The sequence below is a fragment of the Herpailurus yagouaroundi genome, unplaced genomic scaffold (assembly GCF_014898765.1).
Source record: "Herpailurus yagouaroundi ecotype Mexico unplaced genomic scaffold, PumYag 202, whole genome shotgun sequence".
Taxonomy (NCBI): Eukaryota; Metazoa; Chordata; class Mammalia; order Carnivora; family Felidae; genus Herpailurus; species Herpailurus yagouaroundi.
Genome location: NW_024412433.1, coordinates 6,936,773 through 6,954,136, shown reverse-complemented (window position 1 = coordinate 6,954,136; position 17,364 = coordinate 6,936,773). Strand labels below are relative to the sequence as shown.

Genomic DNA, 17,364 nt, shown 5'->3' with positions numbered 1-17,364 from the left:
ATATATATATATATATATATATATATATATATATATATATATATATATTTACTAACCATGTACTATATACTTAAATACTAATACATATTTATATACTAAATATATCACACTAAATATAAGTCATACTAATTATTTAGTGTAAGTTTTCAGCTAGAGAAAAACTAAGTAGGTACAGGATGTCTAGTCAATTTTGAATTTTAGTTGAACAGATATTGCCTGGGACAGACTTCCTCTAAAAGTTATCTGTTGTTTATCTGATATTTTAATTGAATTGGGTGTCTCTCCTCCCCGCACTGTCCAGAGCGGAGTCAGCCTCCGCCATCTGACACAGCTAGTAGTCACCTAGCAGTGTCCTCTGGGAGGAGTAGGGTGAGTGGCAGCCCTTCATGGAGGGACAGGAAGTGATCTGGAAATGAGAACGTAATTTGCTAGTCCTGGACTGTCGGCTGAGTGGAGAGTGGGCTAGTCTTCCAACAGGGAAGTCAGGAGAGCCGCTGACCCTGGTTCCACAAGCCACCAGGCCTTCATGCCCAGATTTTTTTCCAGGGGCCAGAGTAGCCCTGACGTAGAACTCTGGCCCATGCCTGGGGACCTGTGTCCTCTTCTGTCCTCTCTAGTATTTCTTGCTGGCCGCCTGATTCTGTCAGCTCTCCACTCGGGTTCGTGCATGCGGGTACGCTGTCCCTCTCGTGTTTCCTCTGTGAGCATGGAGGTCTTAGGTTTGGCTGGACGTGGTTAAGCCCATCCTGTTCCCAACTGGAGGGAGTGCCCTTCACACAGAAGACAGTTGTGGAAGGAGCTGGCTGGCTGGCTGGCTGGGTGGGTGGGAGGCTTTCCCCAAGCAGAGACCACCGGCCCCGGGGTCTACAGTCCCACCATGAACCGTGGCAGAGAACAGAATGATGGCAGTCAGGTCACGTCGGTTCTTGGCACTTGTGAGCCAAGAGGGTTATCTCCTTGGGGGGAAAGTTTACTCAGTCTTGAAGGGTGTCTCGAGGAGAAATGTCTTTCATCGTTTCTTTATTGAGTTGCTTTGACTCATTTTTTGAAATGAAAATGGAGGAGGTCTCCACACTCTTCCTGTTTCTTTGGCTCTTAGTTTTCAGCTGAGATGTCTCTGTTTTGCAAGGAAGTCCCTGTTGTCTCCCAACCCTGGGCTAAAAGCCCCCATCCCAAACCTGCCAGCCTGCTGGGCTGTCATTGCCAATGGAATGTACATTGCTCAAGGACTGTCTCAGTCACTAAGTTAGCCCCAAAGACTAGGACGGTGTTTGACATCTTGTGCCACTCGTTCAAGGCACCATATGGCATCTTCAGGTACTAGTTCTCATCTTTAAAAGTTCATGTTATCTTTACAAAGAAACGTTACTGCACTCTGACCCTACCTGACATCCTGGGAACAATTAGTACCTAATTCTCTATCGACAGTACTTTGTTGGGTGACCCAAATGGTTTTCAGTGACTGTGTGAACTTCCTGCCCTGCATACTTCCCCCACCTGTGTTTTGAATTCTCCTGATGTGCCTTTGACTCACTTGGTGTTGGGTTTTGCTGTTGAAGGTAACGCCCCCCCTCCCAAGAAGATCACGTCCTGGTTTCTCTCCAAGGGGCAGGGAAAGACTCGGGATGATTCTGCCGATTACATCCCCCATGACATCTACGTGATCGGCACCCAGGAGGACCCCCTGGGAGAGAAGGAGTGGCTGGAGATACTCAGACACTCCCTGCAAGAAATCACCAGCATGACTTTTAAAACAGTGAGCACCTGGCCAGGGCGCTGGGTGGGACTCAGGGGCAGTGGGCTTTGCGAGGCTGGCCAGGAGCATCTCAGAGGCAAGGGTGGGCTCAGCCTGTCTCCTCTCTCAATTTCCAAAGATGCCTGAATGTTCCTTGGTCATTCTCCACACCACCATTACCTTCCAGGGCCAGAGAGGGGCACCTGTTCTGAAATTGGGGTCCGTGGGCGTTGCTGAAAATCACTAGCACGTCCCTTCTTCCCTGCCCCTGCTTGTAGGTCACTCTTGCTTCACTGAAATCTTACCAGTCCTGGTTCTTCAACTTTGTTGCACCTGCAAGGCATCATTAGGAGGCTTCGTGAAGCTTGGGGGTCCTAGACAGGTTCCCTGCACCTCGGGGGTGAGGGCTGGGTGGGAATCCCTTGCCGGGTGGTCAAGCACCATGCCCGGGCCAAGGGTCACCATGTTGTGCTCCCCTCCAGGTTGCCATCCACACCCTCTGGAATATCCGAATCGTGGTGCTGGCCAAGCCGGAGCATGAGAACCGCATCAGTCACATCTGTACCGACAACGTGAAGACGGGCATCGCCAACACGCTGGGTGAGCAGGGAGGGGCCGCGCTCCCTCGCTGCGTGTCCCCGGCTCCACTCATGTGCCCATCCCGTCCCCACCAACAGCGACATCCCTGGGTGGAAAACGGAGCCTCACTTCCTGGGATCCGCTCGGTCCCGGGCAGCCCGAATGGTTGATTCCTCCAGCCTAAGCCCATCTGGGGTCTACCCCAGAGCTGCTGGGGATCTGGCCAAAATGCAGGCTCTGACTTAGCAGGTCTCAGGCAGAGCCTGACATTCTGAGTTTCCAGCCAGCTCCCAAGTGATGTCACGCTGGCCCCACAGACCCCCACCTTGAGAGTCCAGGACCTAGGACAGGGCTTGATGGACTTGCTGTAAAGGGCCAGATGGCAAATGTTTTAGGCTCTATGGGTCCGTGCTGCTCCTTTACCCCTGCAGCCGCGACAGAAAAGAAACCGTGGGTAGCACGAACTTGAATGGGAGTAGCTGTGTTCCAGAAAGCTTTGCCTACAGACACAGGTTGGGGCTCAATTTGGCTCACAGGCTTTTAAACAAATTTTTTATTCCTACGTTTTTTTGAAAATTTTTTGACATTTTATTCATTTTTGAGAGACAGAGAGAGACAGAGCACGAGCGGGGGAGGGGCAGAGAGAGGGAGACACAGAATCCGAAGCAGGTGCCAGGCTCTGAGCGGTCAGTACAGAGCCCAACGCAGGACTCCAGTCCACAAACCGTGACATCATGACCTGAGCCGAAGTCGGACGCTTAACCGACTGAGCCATCCAGGTGCCCCTCTTATTACTATTTTCTTTAATTTTTTTTTTTTTTTTTTGAGAGACAGAGTGTGAGTGGGGGAGGGGCAGAGAGAGAGGGAGACACAGAATGTGAAGCAGGCTCCAGGCTCTGAGCTGTCAGCACAGAGCCCGATGTGGGGCTCCAGCCCACAAACTGTGAGATCATGACCTGAGCCGAAGTCGGACGCTTAACCGACTGAGCCATCCAGGCACCCCTGCCCACGGGCTTTATGTTGTCAACCCCTGGTGTAGTTCTAGAAGGACTCAGGTTGGATGTGGAAATGCTGGTTTTAGCGGTGAGTCTGTGGGGACCTGTCAGGGCACCTCAGATAATTGAATTAAGAGCCGGGGACTTCAGGAGTGTGTTTGTGAGTGTGAGTCTTCATGTGGGTGTGTATGTGAGTACTTGGGGGTGTAAAGGTGTGAGTGTGTGTGTGTCTATATGTACGAGTCTACCTGTGCAAGTCTGAGTATGTGTGTGAGTGTACATGCGGGTCTATATGTGTAAGTCTGTGCTTGAGTGTGTGTGTGCAAGTCTGCATGTTCGAGTCCGAGTTCGTGTGAGTCTGTGTGTGTGAGTGCACACGCAGGACTGTTCGCAAGTGCATGTGTGAGTCTGTCGGTGAGTGTGTGTGGGCAGGTGCACCCACGCGGGCCGTGGGTGGAGTTGAGGGCAAGGCTAGTGGTTTCTGGTGGTTGGAGTCAGGGACAGGACAGAGTCCCAGAGACAACAGGATGTTGAGAGCTCTCTCGGCTTTTCTGCTGACAAACCGCAAGCTGCCCGTGTCCACACCCACTTGCCCCCTTCCTTCCTGTCTCCGTAGCTGCCCTGTCAAAGCCCACGCCCTTCTGCTGCCCAGGAACCTGTCTTTCCTTGCTGCATCCTGCCTGGGCTGCCCGTCTCCCTTCCCCGGCCCCTTCCCAACAGCACGTAAGGTGCTCGGACCCCCCGCTACAAGATAAAACCACACCTCAGCCAGACCTCGCCTCCGGCTGCTGCCCCAGCTCTCATTCATCACTACAGAGCTGACACCGTGTCCCCCAGTGCGGTGCTATGCGCTGGGCAAGTGACCACGCAGACAGCAGCCTGCTTGCATGGATAGACAGACAGTAAGATGGTTTCCAGGAGTAAGCGTGCTGGCAAGGTGCACAGGGCAGTGAGGCCCCAGTTCTACTTGAGATGGGGGTGGGTCCAGGGGTCTCTGAGAAGGACTCAAGTCCCGGAGGTAAGGAAGGGTCAGTATGGGTAGTGTTCACACAGCAGGAAAAGTGAAGCAAAGGCCCTGAGGCCCCTGGGTCGCAGCTCTAGTGGATGTCGGGGGCAAGGCCAGAGAGGGAGGTATGAGGTCTGGGCAGAGTCCGAGCTTCGTGGCCATTAGCGGGTAGCTTGGAGGCCAAGGGGTTCCTATGCACCAGCTCCTCCCTTCCTCCCCCAACCCTGGGGCTGGCCTCTACTCTCTCTACTGCTCCCCTCAAATGGCTCCCAGCCATGGTTAACATGGGGCAGAGCTCGGGGAATGCTGGTTGGCTAATGCTGGTGGACATCACCTTAGAAGAACTAAGGCCTTTTTGAGAATGTACATGTTCATGGCCAAGAGCTAACTGCTTTATGAGTATTATCCCATTTAAGATAAATGCCCTGTGGGGACAAGGACTGTCGTTGGACCCATTCACAAGATGCTGGAGGCTACAGTGACATTTCTTAACCTGTCCCTAGCACAATGGCAGGAAAGTGATGAGCAGGGATTTAAGCCCAGGCCACATTGCAGGATGGGGAGAAAGCTGGAAAGAGAGGCTCCCTGGGGGGCAGGGGAGCTGGGCCACCCATCGTGGCCAGGGCAGACCCCGGTCCAGAGGAGGCAGGGCACAGGATCTCTCAGGTTCTTCAACTTGGGCTCCAGCCAGCGCTGTCCAGCCCAGTCAGAAGGTGAGCCGTGTAGGTGGTTACAAATTTGCCAGGAGCCACATTCAAGAAAGTAAAAGGAAACGGGTGAAGTCAGTTTTAGTTAGCATTTTATCAAACCTCATTCACTCAAAATATTACCATTTCTGGGCACCTGGGTGGCTCAGTCGGTTATGTGTCCGACTCTCAGTTTCAGCTCAGGTCATGATCTCTGGACTTCATGGGTTCGAGCCCCATATCGGGTTCTGCGTTGGCAGTGTGGAGCCTGCTTGGGATTCTCTCTCCCTGTTTCTCTGCCCCTCCCCAACTTGGCTGTCTCTCTCAAAATAAATAAATAAACTTAAAAAAAAATATATATATATATATTACCATTTCCATAGATAGTCAATATGAAAATGAGTATTTTATATTGATTTTCTTTTTTTTAATTCTTTTTTAAGTTTTATTTATTTGAGAGAGGGAAAGAGAGAGAGAACAAGTGGGCGAGAAGCAGAGAGGAGGAGAGACAGAATCCCAAGCAGGGTCCGCACCACCAGCACAGAGCCCGACACGGGGCTCGAACTCACGAACCGAGAGATCATGACCTGAACCGAGGTCAAGAGTCGCTTAACCGACTGCACCACCCAAGTGCCCCTACGTTCTGTTTTTCTTACTGAGGCTTATAAATTCCAATGCCTCTGTTGCATTCAAGCCCACCTCAGTTGGGACCAGCCACAGTCCAAGTGTTCAGTGTGTGCACAGCTCAAGCCTACGGTATTGGCCAGAGCAGCTTTTCAGGCTTCCGTGTGTGTTAGAATGTCCTACAGCAGGGGTTGGGAAACTTGGCTCTAAAAGGCCAGACGGTAAATATTTCAGGCTCTGCCGATCATGCCGCCTCTGTTGCAACTACTCAGCTCTGTGGGCATAGCTGTGTTCCAATAAAATGTTCCTAATGGACTCTGAGATTTGAACTTCGTATCATTTTACTGTGTCACCAAATCTTTTGATTTTTTTCCCCCCCAACTCTTTACAAATGTAAAGATCATTTTCTCTGGCAGTGGGCTAGCGTTTGCCTACCCCTGACCTACAGGGCTTGTTTAACCCAGATTCCTGGGCCCCTCCCCCAGAATTTCCGATTCGGCACGTCCGGGGTGGGGCCTGAGAATTTGCACTTCTGACGGTTGTTGGCGATGCTGCTGTGGCGGTTTGGGGAACACACTTTGAGAACCGCTAGTCTGGAATAGATTGAAATTAAGAAAAAGAGGTGGGGACACCTGGGTGGCTCAGTCGGTGAAGCGTCCGATTCGGCTCAGGTCACGATCTTGCAGTTTGTGAGTTCGAGCCCCGCGTCGGGCTCTGTGCTGACAGCTCGGATCCTGGAGCCTGCTTTGGATTCTGTGTCTCCCTCTCTGCACCTTCCCTGCTTGTTCTCTGTGTCTCTCTCTCTCTCTCTCAAATAAATAAACATTAAAAAAAAAAAAAATTGAAGAAAAAGAGGTGGTCTCAAGTTTGGGTCCCACCAGGAACCTGGAAGGTCAGCCCCCCCCCCCAGCCCTGGGCTCTTTTTTCTGAATCTTCCCAAGGCTTCTTTCTGGGGTAACTGATAACTCCCCTAGAGGGAGATACCAGGACAGCTCAGACCAGCAGCCTCCTCCCTGCACTGTGCTGAAATCTCCCAAGGCTGCAGGCCATTTACCCGGTTTTCTTGTCCTGGAGGAATGTCTTGCACCCCCCACCCCCACCCCAGTTCCTGCCACCTGCTGAATCTCCCACTCCAGATGGAGCTGTTCTGCCTTTGTCCATCTCTTTCACACACCTACTTCTCTCCCTCTTTATTTTTTTTTTAAATGTTTTTATTTATTTTTGAGACAGAGAGAGACAGAGCATGAGCAGGGGAGGGGCAGAGAGAGAGGGAGACACAGAATCTGAAACGGGCTCCAGGCTCTGAGCTGTCAGCACAGAGCCCGACGCGGGGCTCGAACTCACAGACCTGAGCCGCAGTCGGACGCTTGACCGACTGAGCCACCCAGGCGCCCCTCTCCCTCTTTATTAAGAACATTGCTTCACCTTGATTTCCCGCCACTTGGTAAACTTGCCTGTGTGACTGACTTCTTCCCTCTCCCCTCCCTTTAGGGAACAAGGGAGCCGTGGGGGTGTCATTTATGTTCAACGGAACCTCCTTGGGCTTTGTTAACAGCCATTTGACTTCTGGAAGCGAAAAGAAACTCAGGTAATGGAGCTCCTTTCCCGGGAGGCCCAGGCAGACCGCACATCCCTAAACACCAGAACTACTGTTCAGCCCTCGGCTTTTCCCGTAACTGTGGCACAGGAGTGACCTCTCGCGTGGGTGAATTTTGTCGGGAGGATGGAACACACATTTCCTTGTGTCATTCATCTGATAGATGCCTAAATCCCGCTCCATTTCTAAAGGGAAAAACCTCATCCGGGCATCCTTACAGATCAAAGCCCACGTGGCTCATTTGGCCCAGGCACAAAGACAGCTATTTAGAATAATCATGATTCCAATTCCCTGCTAAATGGATGCCCCGGGAGGCCCCCTGCCCTGTGTTCCCATTTCTGCCTGAAAGGCCCTTTGCATCCTGGCTGTGCCCCACCTGCACGTGCAGGTGGTTCACTGCAGCAGGGGCCGGAGAGTTAAGGCTCAGTCCCCCCAAGCTCCCTCTGATTTCCTGCTACCGTGGTGACGTAAGGGACCAACGGCCTCATGCTACATGGCTGCTTTTTCACTTAAATAGGCGAAACCAAAACTATATGAACATTCTCCGGTTTCTGGCTCTGGGAGACAAAAAACTGAGTCCTTTTAACATCACTCACCGCTTTACGCACCTCTTCTGGCTTGGTGATCTGAACTACCGTGTGGACCTTCCCACCTGGGTAAGGAGCTGCCCACCTGGGGAAAGAACTGTCCACCTGGAGAAGGGGCCGCCCGCCTGGGAAGCAGCTGCCCACCTGGGGCTGGGGCTGGGGCTTCATGGGACAGAGGCTCCCTTGAGTGAGCTGAGGGCATGGGGCCATGGAGGCACAGACTGAGCTGGGCCAAGGCAACTACTCCCCTTCTGGGACTCAACACTCTTCTGCTGTTCTGTCATGGAACCCCTGCCTTTCTTTACACTTTACCTCTGCTCACACTTAGTTCCCACACAACTGCCCCAGCCGTTCTGGTCCTCCAGTGGCTCGGCCCAGATCTCCAGGAACTATTAAGGTCTGAGGAGACCAGCACAATTTTCTGCCTAGATGTTGGTCGCTGGCCAGCTAAGGAAGAAGTTACTTACGTTGGATGCCCAGGCACGGTCCACTGAGCAGTGGCCAGAGGGCCACCTAACACAGACATGCCTCGCTCACTCAGGCAGAGCAAAGTGTTCTCTGGGAAGGTGGGGGGTGCAGGCCTGGGCGCAGAGCTGTGCAGTCTGCCCAGAGACCTTGGTTACAGCTTGAACGTCCCTGCCAGGGATGGAGAACCTTCATACCACATCCCGTGAGGGCAGAAGCAGAGACGCAAGAACCCTGGGGCACCGACAGGCTAAGAAATAGCCTGGAGTCAGTTTCTGACCGGTGGGAGTTGGGATTGAGCCCAGACCTTCTCACTCCTCTTCCCCCACGTTTCCCCAAGCATCTCGCCTCTCCCTCTTGCTGCCCCAGAGGCTCGGCAGAGACTGAGGAGGAACTGAGGGTCTGTTTATGCACCTTACGTCCCCACCACTCCCTCCCTCGTGGCAAATGGGAGAGGACTCGGAAGGAACCCCACAAATTTCCTCACCGGGAGGTCTGCCAAGGGCATTCACCAGAGCAGAGGTAACAGTCTGGGGAGAAAGGACGGCTGGATTCCATCCCACTGAAGCCGCGCTGACTCTTGGGAGTCCAGGCCCGGATCAGGGAGTCCTGATGCCCACAGATTCAGGGCCTGGGGTTTCAACTCCTTCCACGGCCTCACAACAAGCTGCCTCGGTTCCCATAGACAGCAAGGAAAACATACCTACCCGCTAATGAAGTGTTAACAAAAAGAATACTGAAAGTCCGTGTGAAAAAGTAAAATGTCCCTCTACAAATTTGGAACGGCCAAAGCTTGTATTATCAGGTTGACAGTTAACTACTTTTGTGGAGTTTTCCTTATAAACAGTTGAGTGCCAGGGGCACCTGGGTGGCTCAGTCGGTTAAGTGTCTGGCTCTTGATTTCAACTCAGATCGTGATCTCGCGGTTCGTGAGCTTGAGCCCCACATCGGGCTCTGTGCTGATAGCACGGAGCCTGCTTGGGATTCTGTCTCCCTCTCTGTCTCCCCCTCTGTCTCCCTCTCTGTCTGCCCCTCCCCCACTCGTGCTTTTGCGTGTGCACGCGCTCGCTCTCTCTCTCTCTCTCTCTCTGTCTCTCTCAAAATAAACGTTTAAAAAAAGCAAAAAACAGTTGAGTGCTAAGGAAAGCCAACCGGGCTGCCGCAGGACCAGGGTCTGGTGCAGAGTCCGCGGCTCCAGGCAGGTGGGTGGTGATGGGCCTCCTCCTGTTTGGGATGGGGGACGTGTCACCAGTGGCCCGGCTGTGTCCTTGCTCCAGGAGGCAGAAACCATTGTCCAGAAGATCAAGCAGCAGCAGTACGCAGACCTCCTGTCCCACGACCAGCTGCTGATGGAGAGAAAGGAGCAGAAAGTCTTCCTGCACTTTGGTAAGAGCTGCGGCTCTCTGTTCCTGGGCCCTGTCCAGCCATCGCCGTCTCCCCTTTTCCCGGAATATCCTCCCGGGGTTGGCGGTGGGGTGGGGTGCGGGGAAGGGTGGGGTGCGGGGTGGGGTGCCTCTATGCCTGGAGAGGAAGGCACTGTGGCCAGATGTGAAACAGGGATCACAGCAGAAACCAAGGTTTTGTTTGATTTCAGAGGAGGAAGAAATCACGTTCGCGCCCACCTACCGTTTTGAAAGACTGACTCGGGACAAATACGCCTACACTAAGCAGAAAGCCACAGGGGTGAGTGAGTTCTCTTCACAGACGTCACCCTGACCCTCCATCACCACCCCCTTGCACATCTCTCCCCTCTTGTGTCCGTTCCCACAAAGACGAGCAGGAAACCATTGAGCATCCTCGTCCACTAGGCAACAGGGAAAAAAGGAAAATTAGCGATCACGTGTTGATTGGCATCACTGAGCAAAAACCTCTTCTAAGGAGAGGCTGGGCAGCCACACCTGCCCATGATGAGGAACCGGACTCGTGACACTGAGGATTTACCTTCTGTCCAGATAGTCTAAGATTCTGAGAGGGTTTAAAGTATTTCTATAACTGGGTCCTGAAGCTCTTTCTAAGGTTCTGTGATCAAATCTATTTGCTCATCTGCCAAGTGAATCATCAGTAAAGGAGCTTCTTTGCTGCAGGACTTACCAGAGCCTTTACAGGTTTGTGAGCATTGTGGTTCTCCACAGTGAAATTTGTGTGCCAAACTCAATTGGTCATGGAATACTAATCATGTTATGAGGCCCCTCGTGTTCCAAGGAACGGTGTTTCAGGGAAGCTGCAAAAAAACCTTCATTCGTTCTTGCTCAGCAGATACTTACTGATGACCTGTGATGGGCTAGGCACTCTCCTAGGTGGTAGGAGATCAAAGATGATGAGACAACACACAGCGACTAACCAGAGATAGAACGTGATGTTGCCGAATGCACAGAGGAGCAGTCAGAGAAGGACATGACCTACCGGGCAAGGAAAGATCAGGAGAGGCTTCTCAAAAGGGCCCAGGGGTGGTGCCTGAGGGACGGCTTGGATTCCCAAAGTGGACAGGACAAGGGATGAGGCTTATCATTTCCATTTGAAAGAATTGCTGGGACAGATAGGGGGACAGGAAATCCTGGCATCCATCACCTTCTGGGTCCTGACCGAGGGAAGCCAGCGCCCTGGCCAGGCCCTGAGGGGTTACAGGTGCGGAATGGCGTGTTCCCCAGTTTCTGGGGTTACTGGAGACCTAAGGAAATGGAGAGCAGTTCAGAATGTTGCCAGAGGGCTCGGGGCAAGAGGAGAACTTCAAGGGGGAGGGTGATGCCAAAACAAAGCAGGAGCCAATGGAGGAAACTAGACGGAGGACGAGAGGAGATCCAGGTCCGCTACCAGGAATGAGGCCGAGACCCGCAGGGCAAGACACCTGCTCGTGAGTTGTCCACTGGCTGCTGTGTACCTGCAGCCCCCTAGCACTGTCAGGGCAGGTCTGTGGGGACGTGGGGGGGCAGTGAGGCCGTGTCCAGGTTGACTCGAGCATGCGGAGAAAGAGACGGGGGTTTAGCTGGGGTGAGGGAGGTCCTAGATGCCAAGTTAAGGTTTTAATCTGTTTGACGGGCATCAGGAAGCCACTGAAAGTTCTGCCGGGGGCTGGCAGCATGGCAGCGATCTACAGCACAGGCCGGTCTGCCTCTGTGTAGAGGATGAGGATACAGGGAACCAGCGAGGAGGCCGTATGGTCCTTCCAGCTGAGCAACCGGGGCCTGAGTCAGAATCGGACCATGAAAAGCAAGAGGAAAGAAAGGATGTGTTGGCAGATCTGATTGCCATTGATAGAAATGAAAATCAGAAGGCAGAGCAGGCTCGGAGGGGTAAGTAGAGCTTGTCTTCAGACTTAGTGTGTGATATTAGCCGACGATCTCAGAGGAAACCTCTAGAAGACAGTTGAGAATAGTAGATGACGCTGGAGACACAAGGACTGGGTCATAGACTGGGGAGTTGTGCCCGCAGAGAACATGGGCACAGCCATGGGGGTGGGTGGGTTGTCGGGGAGTAAGTGAAGGATGCAAAGAGAATAGCCATGGGCAGGTCTGGGGGCCATCCATGTTCGAAGGCGAGAGGAAGAAGCAGACACAAGGAAGGAGATGGGACATGAGTGCTCGCGTAGGTGGCCGGAGCACCAGCCGGGCATCTCAGCACCACAGAAGCCGGGGGTGAGAGACTGTCAAGGATCAGTGGTGGCCAGTGTGGAGTACGCGTCTGGGAGGGCATGTGCCCTGCACGTGAACCATGCCCGAGGAGCTGGCTTTGTGGCCCAGAGGGTTTACTGGACTTGAAAAACAGTTTGCGGAGTCTTGGAGGTGAAATCCAGACTTCAGGAGGATGAGGGTCGCTTTTTACCAAGTGGGTGCAGAGGACTCTGGTGACGCTTTCCAGAAATGCAGCTCTCTGGGCCTCATGCCCGGAGGCTCTGATGCAAGAGCCCTGGGGCAGGCCCCGCCTTCTGTATCTTTGTAAAGTTCATTCTTTACAGTCATTCTTGAGGCAGCCAGTGCTGAGGGCCGTAACGCTAAGAGGAACAGTGTGGCAGCACCTGTGAAACTGATCTACCCTGTGATCTGGTAATTCCCGCTTTGGAGTAGTATGTTTGTTTGTCAAGAGGAAGACACAGGAATGTTTATTGCAGCTTTGTTCACAATGTCCAAAAACTGGGAACAGCCCTATTTCTGTCAGTAGTAGAGTAGATAAATGCGGTATATACATACGATGAAATACAACCACAGCAGTGCAGCAAATACACTTCTACAGACAACAGTGTAGGTGAGAGGAGCCAGACATCAAATGATATGTACTGAGTGAATCCATTTATAAGTTCAAGGCGAAGCAAAATTAATCAGTAGAGGCATTAGTCACCATAACGTTCACCTCTACAAGGTGGTGGTATGGACACAGAGGCACATGAGGGAACCTTTTGAGATGATGGAGATTTTCTATATCTTGATCTGGGTAGTGGTTAAATGGGTGTGTGCAAATATAAAAATTCCTCAAGCTGTATACTTGAGGTTAGTACCCTTTACTGTGTGTAACTTGTACCTCAAGTTTAAAAAACTAAATGGGTGGTCCAAAAGCAGAGGCAATGAGAATAGAACACTCTTGAAAGAAAATTGATAAAAAGAGGAAAGTAATTGAAAGAGATGGCAGGGGTAGGCTCTTGTATGATGAGTGCCTTTACATTTATAGGCAGAGCAGAGGGGCGCCTGGGTGGCTCAGTCGGTCGGGCGACCGACTTCGGCTCAGGTCATGATCTCGCGGGTTGTGGGTTCGAGCCCCGCGTGGGGCTCTGTGCTGACAGCTCAGAGCCTGGAGCCTGCTTCGGATTCTGCGTCTCCCACCTCTCTCTAACCCTCCCCTGCTCACGCTCTGTGTCTGTCTCTCAATAATAAATAAACATAAAAAAAATAAAAAAATATATAGGCAGAGCAGAAAGGGCTAGAACTTAAAGGGATAAAGGATATTGCCAATGTGCCTTGTCTATCACACCCAGTGAGCATCTCGCTTGCCAGTGTAGCCCGGGAGAGGGCTTGTCTTAATACATTTTGTTTGACTGATTGGATGGTTACATGGATATGCAGATGGGTGGATGGATATGTGAATAAGTAGGTAGGTGGGTGGATGGGTAGATGGGCAGGTAGTTGGGTGAATAAGTAGGTGGTGACTGACGGGATAAGTAGAGAGGTGGATGGCTGTGTGAAAGGATGGATGGATGGATGGATGGATGGATGGATGGATGGATGGATGGATAAGTAGATGCTTGGCTGGCTGGATAAGTAGATAGGTGGATGGCTGTGTGAATGGGAGGGGTGGCTGGAGTGTGTTATTAAAGTAAGGAGCTGGAGAAGATAAGCAGAGACTGGGTTGAAAGTACCCATGTGTGGGGTTCATCTGAGTCAGAAAAAAAAGAGAAGATAAAAACAGGAACTTCTGAAATAATGCGGAGGATAGGTATGAGCACATGGCCAAGTGAGTCGATCTTCCAAAGCAGGAATCCAAGGCGTCTGACGGTGTGGGGGCAGCAGTGGACTCAGGACTTAAGGCAAATGAAAAGGCTTGAAGGCCACCTATGGGGAAAATCTATAAAGCTCCAACAGCACATGAATTCAAGGATTACAGAGGCCACATGTTAATCTTTTCTTTTACTGACTTACCTATTAAATAAACTAGCAGGCATCTCAAAAAACTCGTGACTGTGATTTACAGATGAAATACAACCTGCCTTCCTGGTGTGACCGAGTCCTCTGGAAGTCTTACCCGCTGGTGCATGTGGTCTGTCAGTCCTACGGTGAGTGACAAGCTGGGAGCTCCGGCTCCCTGAAACTAACGGGCTGCAGTCCGTCTCTGTGAAATGGGAGAAGTCCCTGCAGCCCTGGTCAGGTGACCCGAAGGAGCTGACCTATCCTCTCGTGTCTCAGGCTGCAGCATGACAAGTGTCTTCTGATTTGGGAAACACCAGAATTAAGGAGCCCCTCTTAAAAGAAACCCAGACTTGTTCTGAAAACGCGTTAGGTTTGAACCACACGAAAGTGGTATTTTTGTAGGTCAGAAATAGTCAACTATTGGAAATTCATATGGTTCAACCTAACATATACCATGGGTATATGCGTATGTATTTATGGAGATTTAAAGATAAATTGAGTTACATTGATGAGAAAGTTATAATATGCAATATTAAAATAAATAATTATGAAAAAGTTAGCAAAACAATTCAATAATTATTGACTCTAGAAGTTTAAGATATACTGAAGGAATTCTTAATTGCTTGAGTGCTCATTCTTAAAAGCTACCTCTTAATTCCCATTATTTGGAACTCTTCTGCACTGTGTACTTAGAAATTCAGAGCAGGGGCGCCTGGGTGGCTCCGTCAGTTAAGCGTCTGACTTTGGTTTCGGCTCAGGTCATGATCTCAGGGTTTCGTGAATTCGAGCCCCATGTCGGGCTTTGTGCTGACAGCTCAGAGCCTGGAGCCTGCTTCGGCTTCTGTGTCTCCCTCTCTCTCTTTCTCTCTCTGCCCCTCTCCTGCTCACGTTCTCTCTCAGAATAAATACAAAATAAATTTAAAAATTTCAGAGCAGAACTACCTTGAACACTTCACTGACTGACCATTGTGATATTATTTTCGAAACATTGCAGATTTTCAGGCAGTGACATCCAAAGGAGGGCCATCCTTGTTCCCATCCCAAGTCACTGGCCTCAGACCCCTGGTGGACTGTTCATGACCTCACCCCTACCCCACCCACCAAAGGAAGGTTCTTGCTGCTGCCCAGTGGCCACCTTTGTGGCTCCCATCCTCTCTCTGGGGACCAGCAAACACCCATGTTTAAGTCCGGTCCCAACAGGTTGAACTGATTTCCATTCCTTTTTTTTTTTTTTTTTTGCCCATGCCTCCTGATGCCCAGAGGGGAGCAAAGCGACTACCCTGGGAAGGAATGCACCCCACAGTCCCCTAGCACCTGAGCTCTGTCTCCCACAAATGACTTCACTAGACAAACTTCACACCTTTAGGTGTGCAGAAAAGCATCCCACCCCCATAGCCACAGCCAAAGAATTATTCCGCGTTCAAGACCAATGAAGACTCCTATCCCACCCATTGTCAATCATCCCATTTCTCAGTGGTGCCTCTTTCCCACATCCTGCAACTCCATGAGTCCTGCCAATTCTTGTCTCGAGGAAGATGCCACCATCTGCCTTATTCAGCAGGTCTCTGTGGCGATTCAGGAGAAAGTACTGGCTTGTAGCATTACTGCGCTTTGAAGCTCTCTAAGCTTGGCGTCCAAAAAACTCCATAGTGGAGATTTTTAGGAAAACGGAGGGAGATTGGTCTGGAAGTGGCATTGAGGAGCAAAGGGGACACACCTTCCCACTTTCTGGACCCACATATGGGGACAAAGCAGACAAACAGCCCTTAGTTGAGACACTGTGGTATTTTCCGAGGAAGGACCAGGTATAGAATGTGAAGGGAAAGTTGAAGATGTAGGGAATTTTGCTAATGATATTTCACTGAATGCCGGAGGGTGCGGAGGAAGAGTTTAATGATTTGGGAGTAAGCAAGAATTAGGAAAGAGAAGGGAATGAATGTCCAGAGCTCAGGAAATGGGGGTCAGCTGGGAGCTTGAGTCTTATGGTGATTAACATAAATAAGATGTATCAGTTAATCTGCTGCGTAACAAACTGCCCTAAAACTTGACAGCTTACAGTTCCCTGGGCTGGACTTGGGACTGTTCATCTCTGCTGTCTTTGGTGTTGGGCGGGCACACTCAGGCCAGGCGCCCACCCAAACTGGGGGTTGGTTGGCCAGTTAGCTAGCTGTCAACAGGGGCGATGGTGGTAACTCGGCTGTGTTCATCACCCAACAGGCTAGTCCAGGCTTCTTCCCTGGGGTCCCCCTGGTCCCGGGGGTCCCAGATGTGGAAGAGCTTTTCGAGTCTCTGCTTGTCTCACATTTCCTAATGTCCCGCTGGCCAAAAGAAGCCACAAAGCCAAGCCCAGACTCACTGTGGGAGGGGGGCATACAGTATGTGGTTACAGAGAGGCCACCCAGGTAACCATCGCCCTCCCAGTTTTCGGGGCACAGGCATCATACTGCTGGTGCTGTTCTGCTTGATACGTATGTAAATATTGTTAAAAATGCTGGTCTACCCTCTAACTTGTCGCTAGAACACCCCACGCTCGTCCTGATTCCCCTGCCTCCCCGCTTCACACAGCACTGGACTCTCCCTGACTTCTTCCTGTCTACATCCAAATGTGACTTAGGCTGGCACCCTTCCTACCTTTTCCCTTCTGTCTCAGAGAAGGGGTGTCCTCCCCCTCTCCTGGCCCCTCTCCTCCATCCCTTCTTCCTTCCCCAGACCAGTACCCCCGCCTTCCTCCGCGTTCTCTTCTTTCATTCTGTCTCGTCGTTTCAACTGTCTTTCTGATGGTTGTTAGCAAGTGAGCATGATTTTCCATGTTTGGTAGCCATCCGTATTTCTTTTGGAATTTTCTGCCCATGTCCTTTGGTTGGTTGAAGGGTGAGATGTTGCCCTTTGTCTTGCTGATTTATTAACACTTTATAGGAAAGGATGTAAATCGCCTTCCTGCCTTCTTGGTCTCCTGTGCTATTTCTCTTTGCCCATTACTGGCCGGTGTAGCTTGGGCCTCCTGCACACCTCCCCTGTGGAGCCCAAACATCCTCATGGCTTCTGCTTCCACCTAACATCGTGACTCCAAACCTAAAGATAAATCTCCAGCCTTGAGTACCCAGCTGGACAGCTCCACGTGGCTCTATTATAAGCACTTAGAACTCGGTATTTCTAGAGCTGTGTTCTTTCCCTTACGCCCTCCAAACATGCCTCACTGCATTCCCTCCAAGCGCCATGTTCCTTAAAAGAGTTGTCTACGCTCTGTCTACACTGCACGTTCCACTGTCTCCCAATCCTACGAGGCATTGTGGGATGGGGGAAGGCACCAAGTCAGTTGCTGATGAGCTCGGTGACCTGAATCCCCATCCCACACTGGGCCGTGAGCTCACTGGTGCAACAAAGTGCTGAGACCAGAAAAGTCTGAACGCTCCACAATCTATTTAAAAACTCGTGTGTCTCAAGGAAAAACTAGCACAGGCACATTTTTGCCACGGAG

At 51.3% G+C, this 17,364-nt stretch overlaps 1 protein-coding gene across 2 annotated transcripts in view; it reads left to right on the top strand.

The window, feature by feature from the left end:
* Positions 1-17,364, top strand: part of INPP5D (inositol polyphosphate-5-phosphatase D) — a 124,168-nt gene that overhangs the window by 86,641 nt on the left and 20,163 nt on the right. For both annotated transcript variants that reach the window (XM_040450648.1, XM_040450647.1), the window contains exons 12-18: positions 1,560-1,756; positions 2,218-2,335; positions 7,117-7,213; positions 7,740-7,878; positions 9,552-9,660; positions 9,869-9,957; positions 13,951-14,032. In XM_040450648.1, coding sequence (XP_040306582.1) covers positions 1,560-1,756; positions 2,218-2,335; positions 7,117-7,213; positions 7,740-7,878; positions 9,552-9,660; positions 9,869-9,957; positions 13,951-14,032 — 831 coding nt within the window. The remainder of the gene's footprint in view (positions 1-1,559; positions 1,757-2,217; positions 2,336-7,116; positions 7,214-7,739; positions 7,879-9,551; positions 9,661-9,868; positions 9,958-13,950; positions 14,033-17,364) is intronic.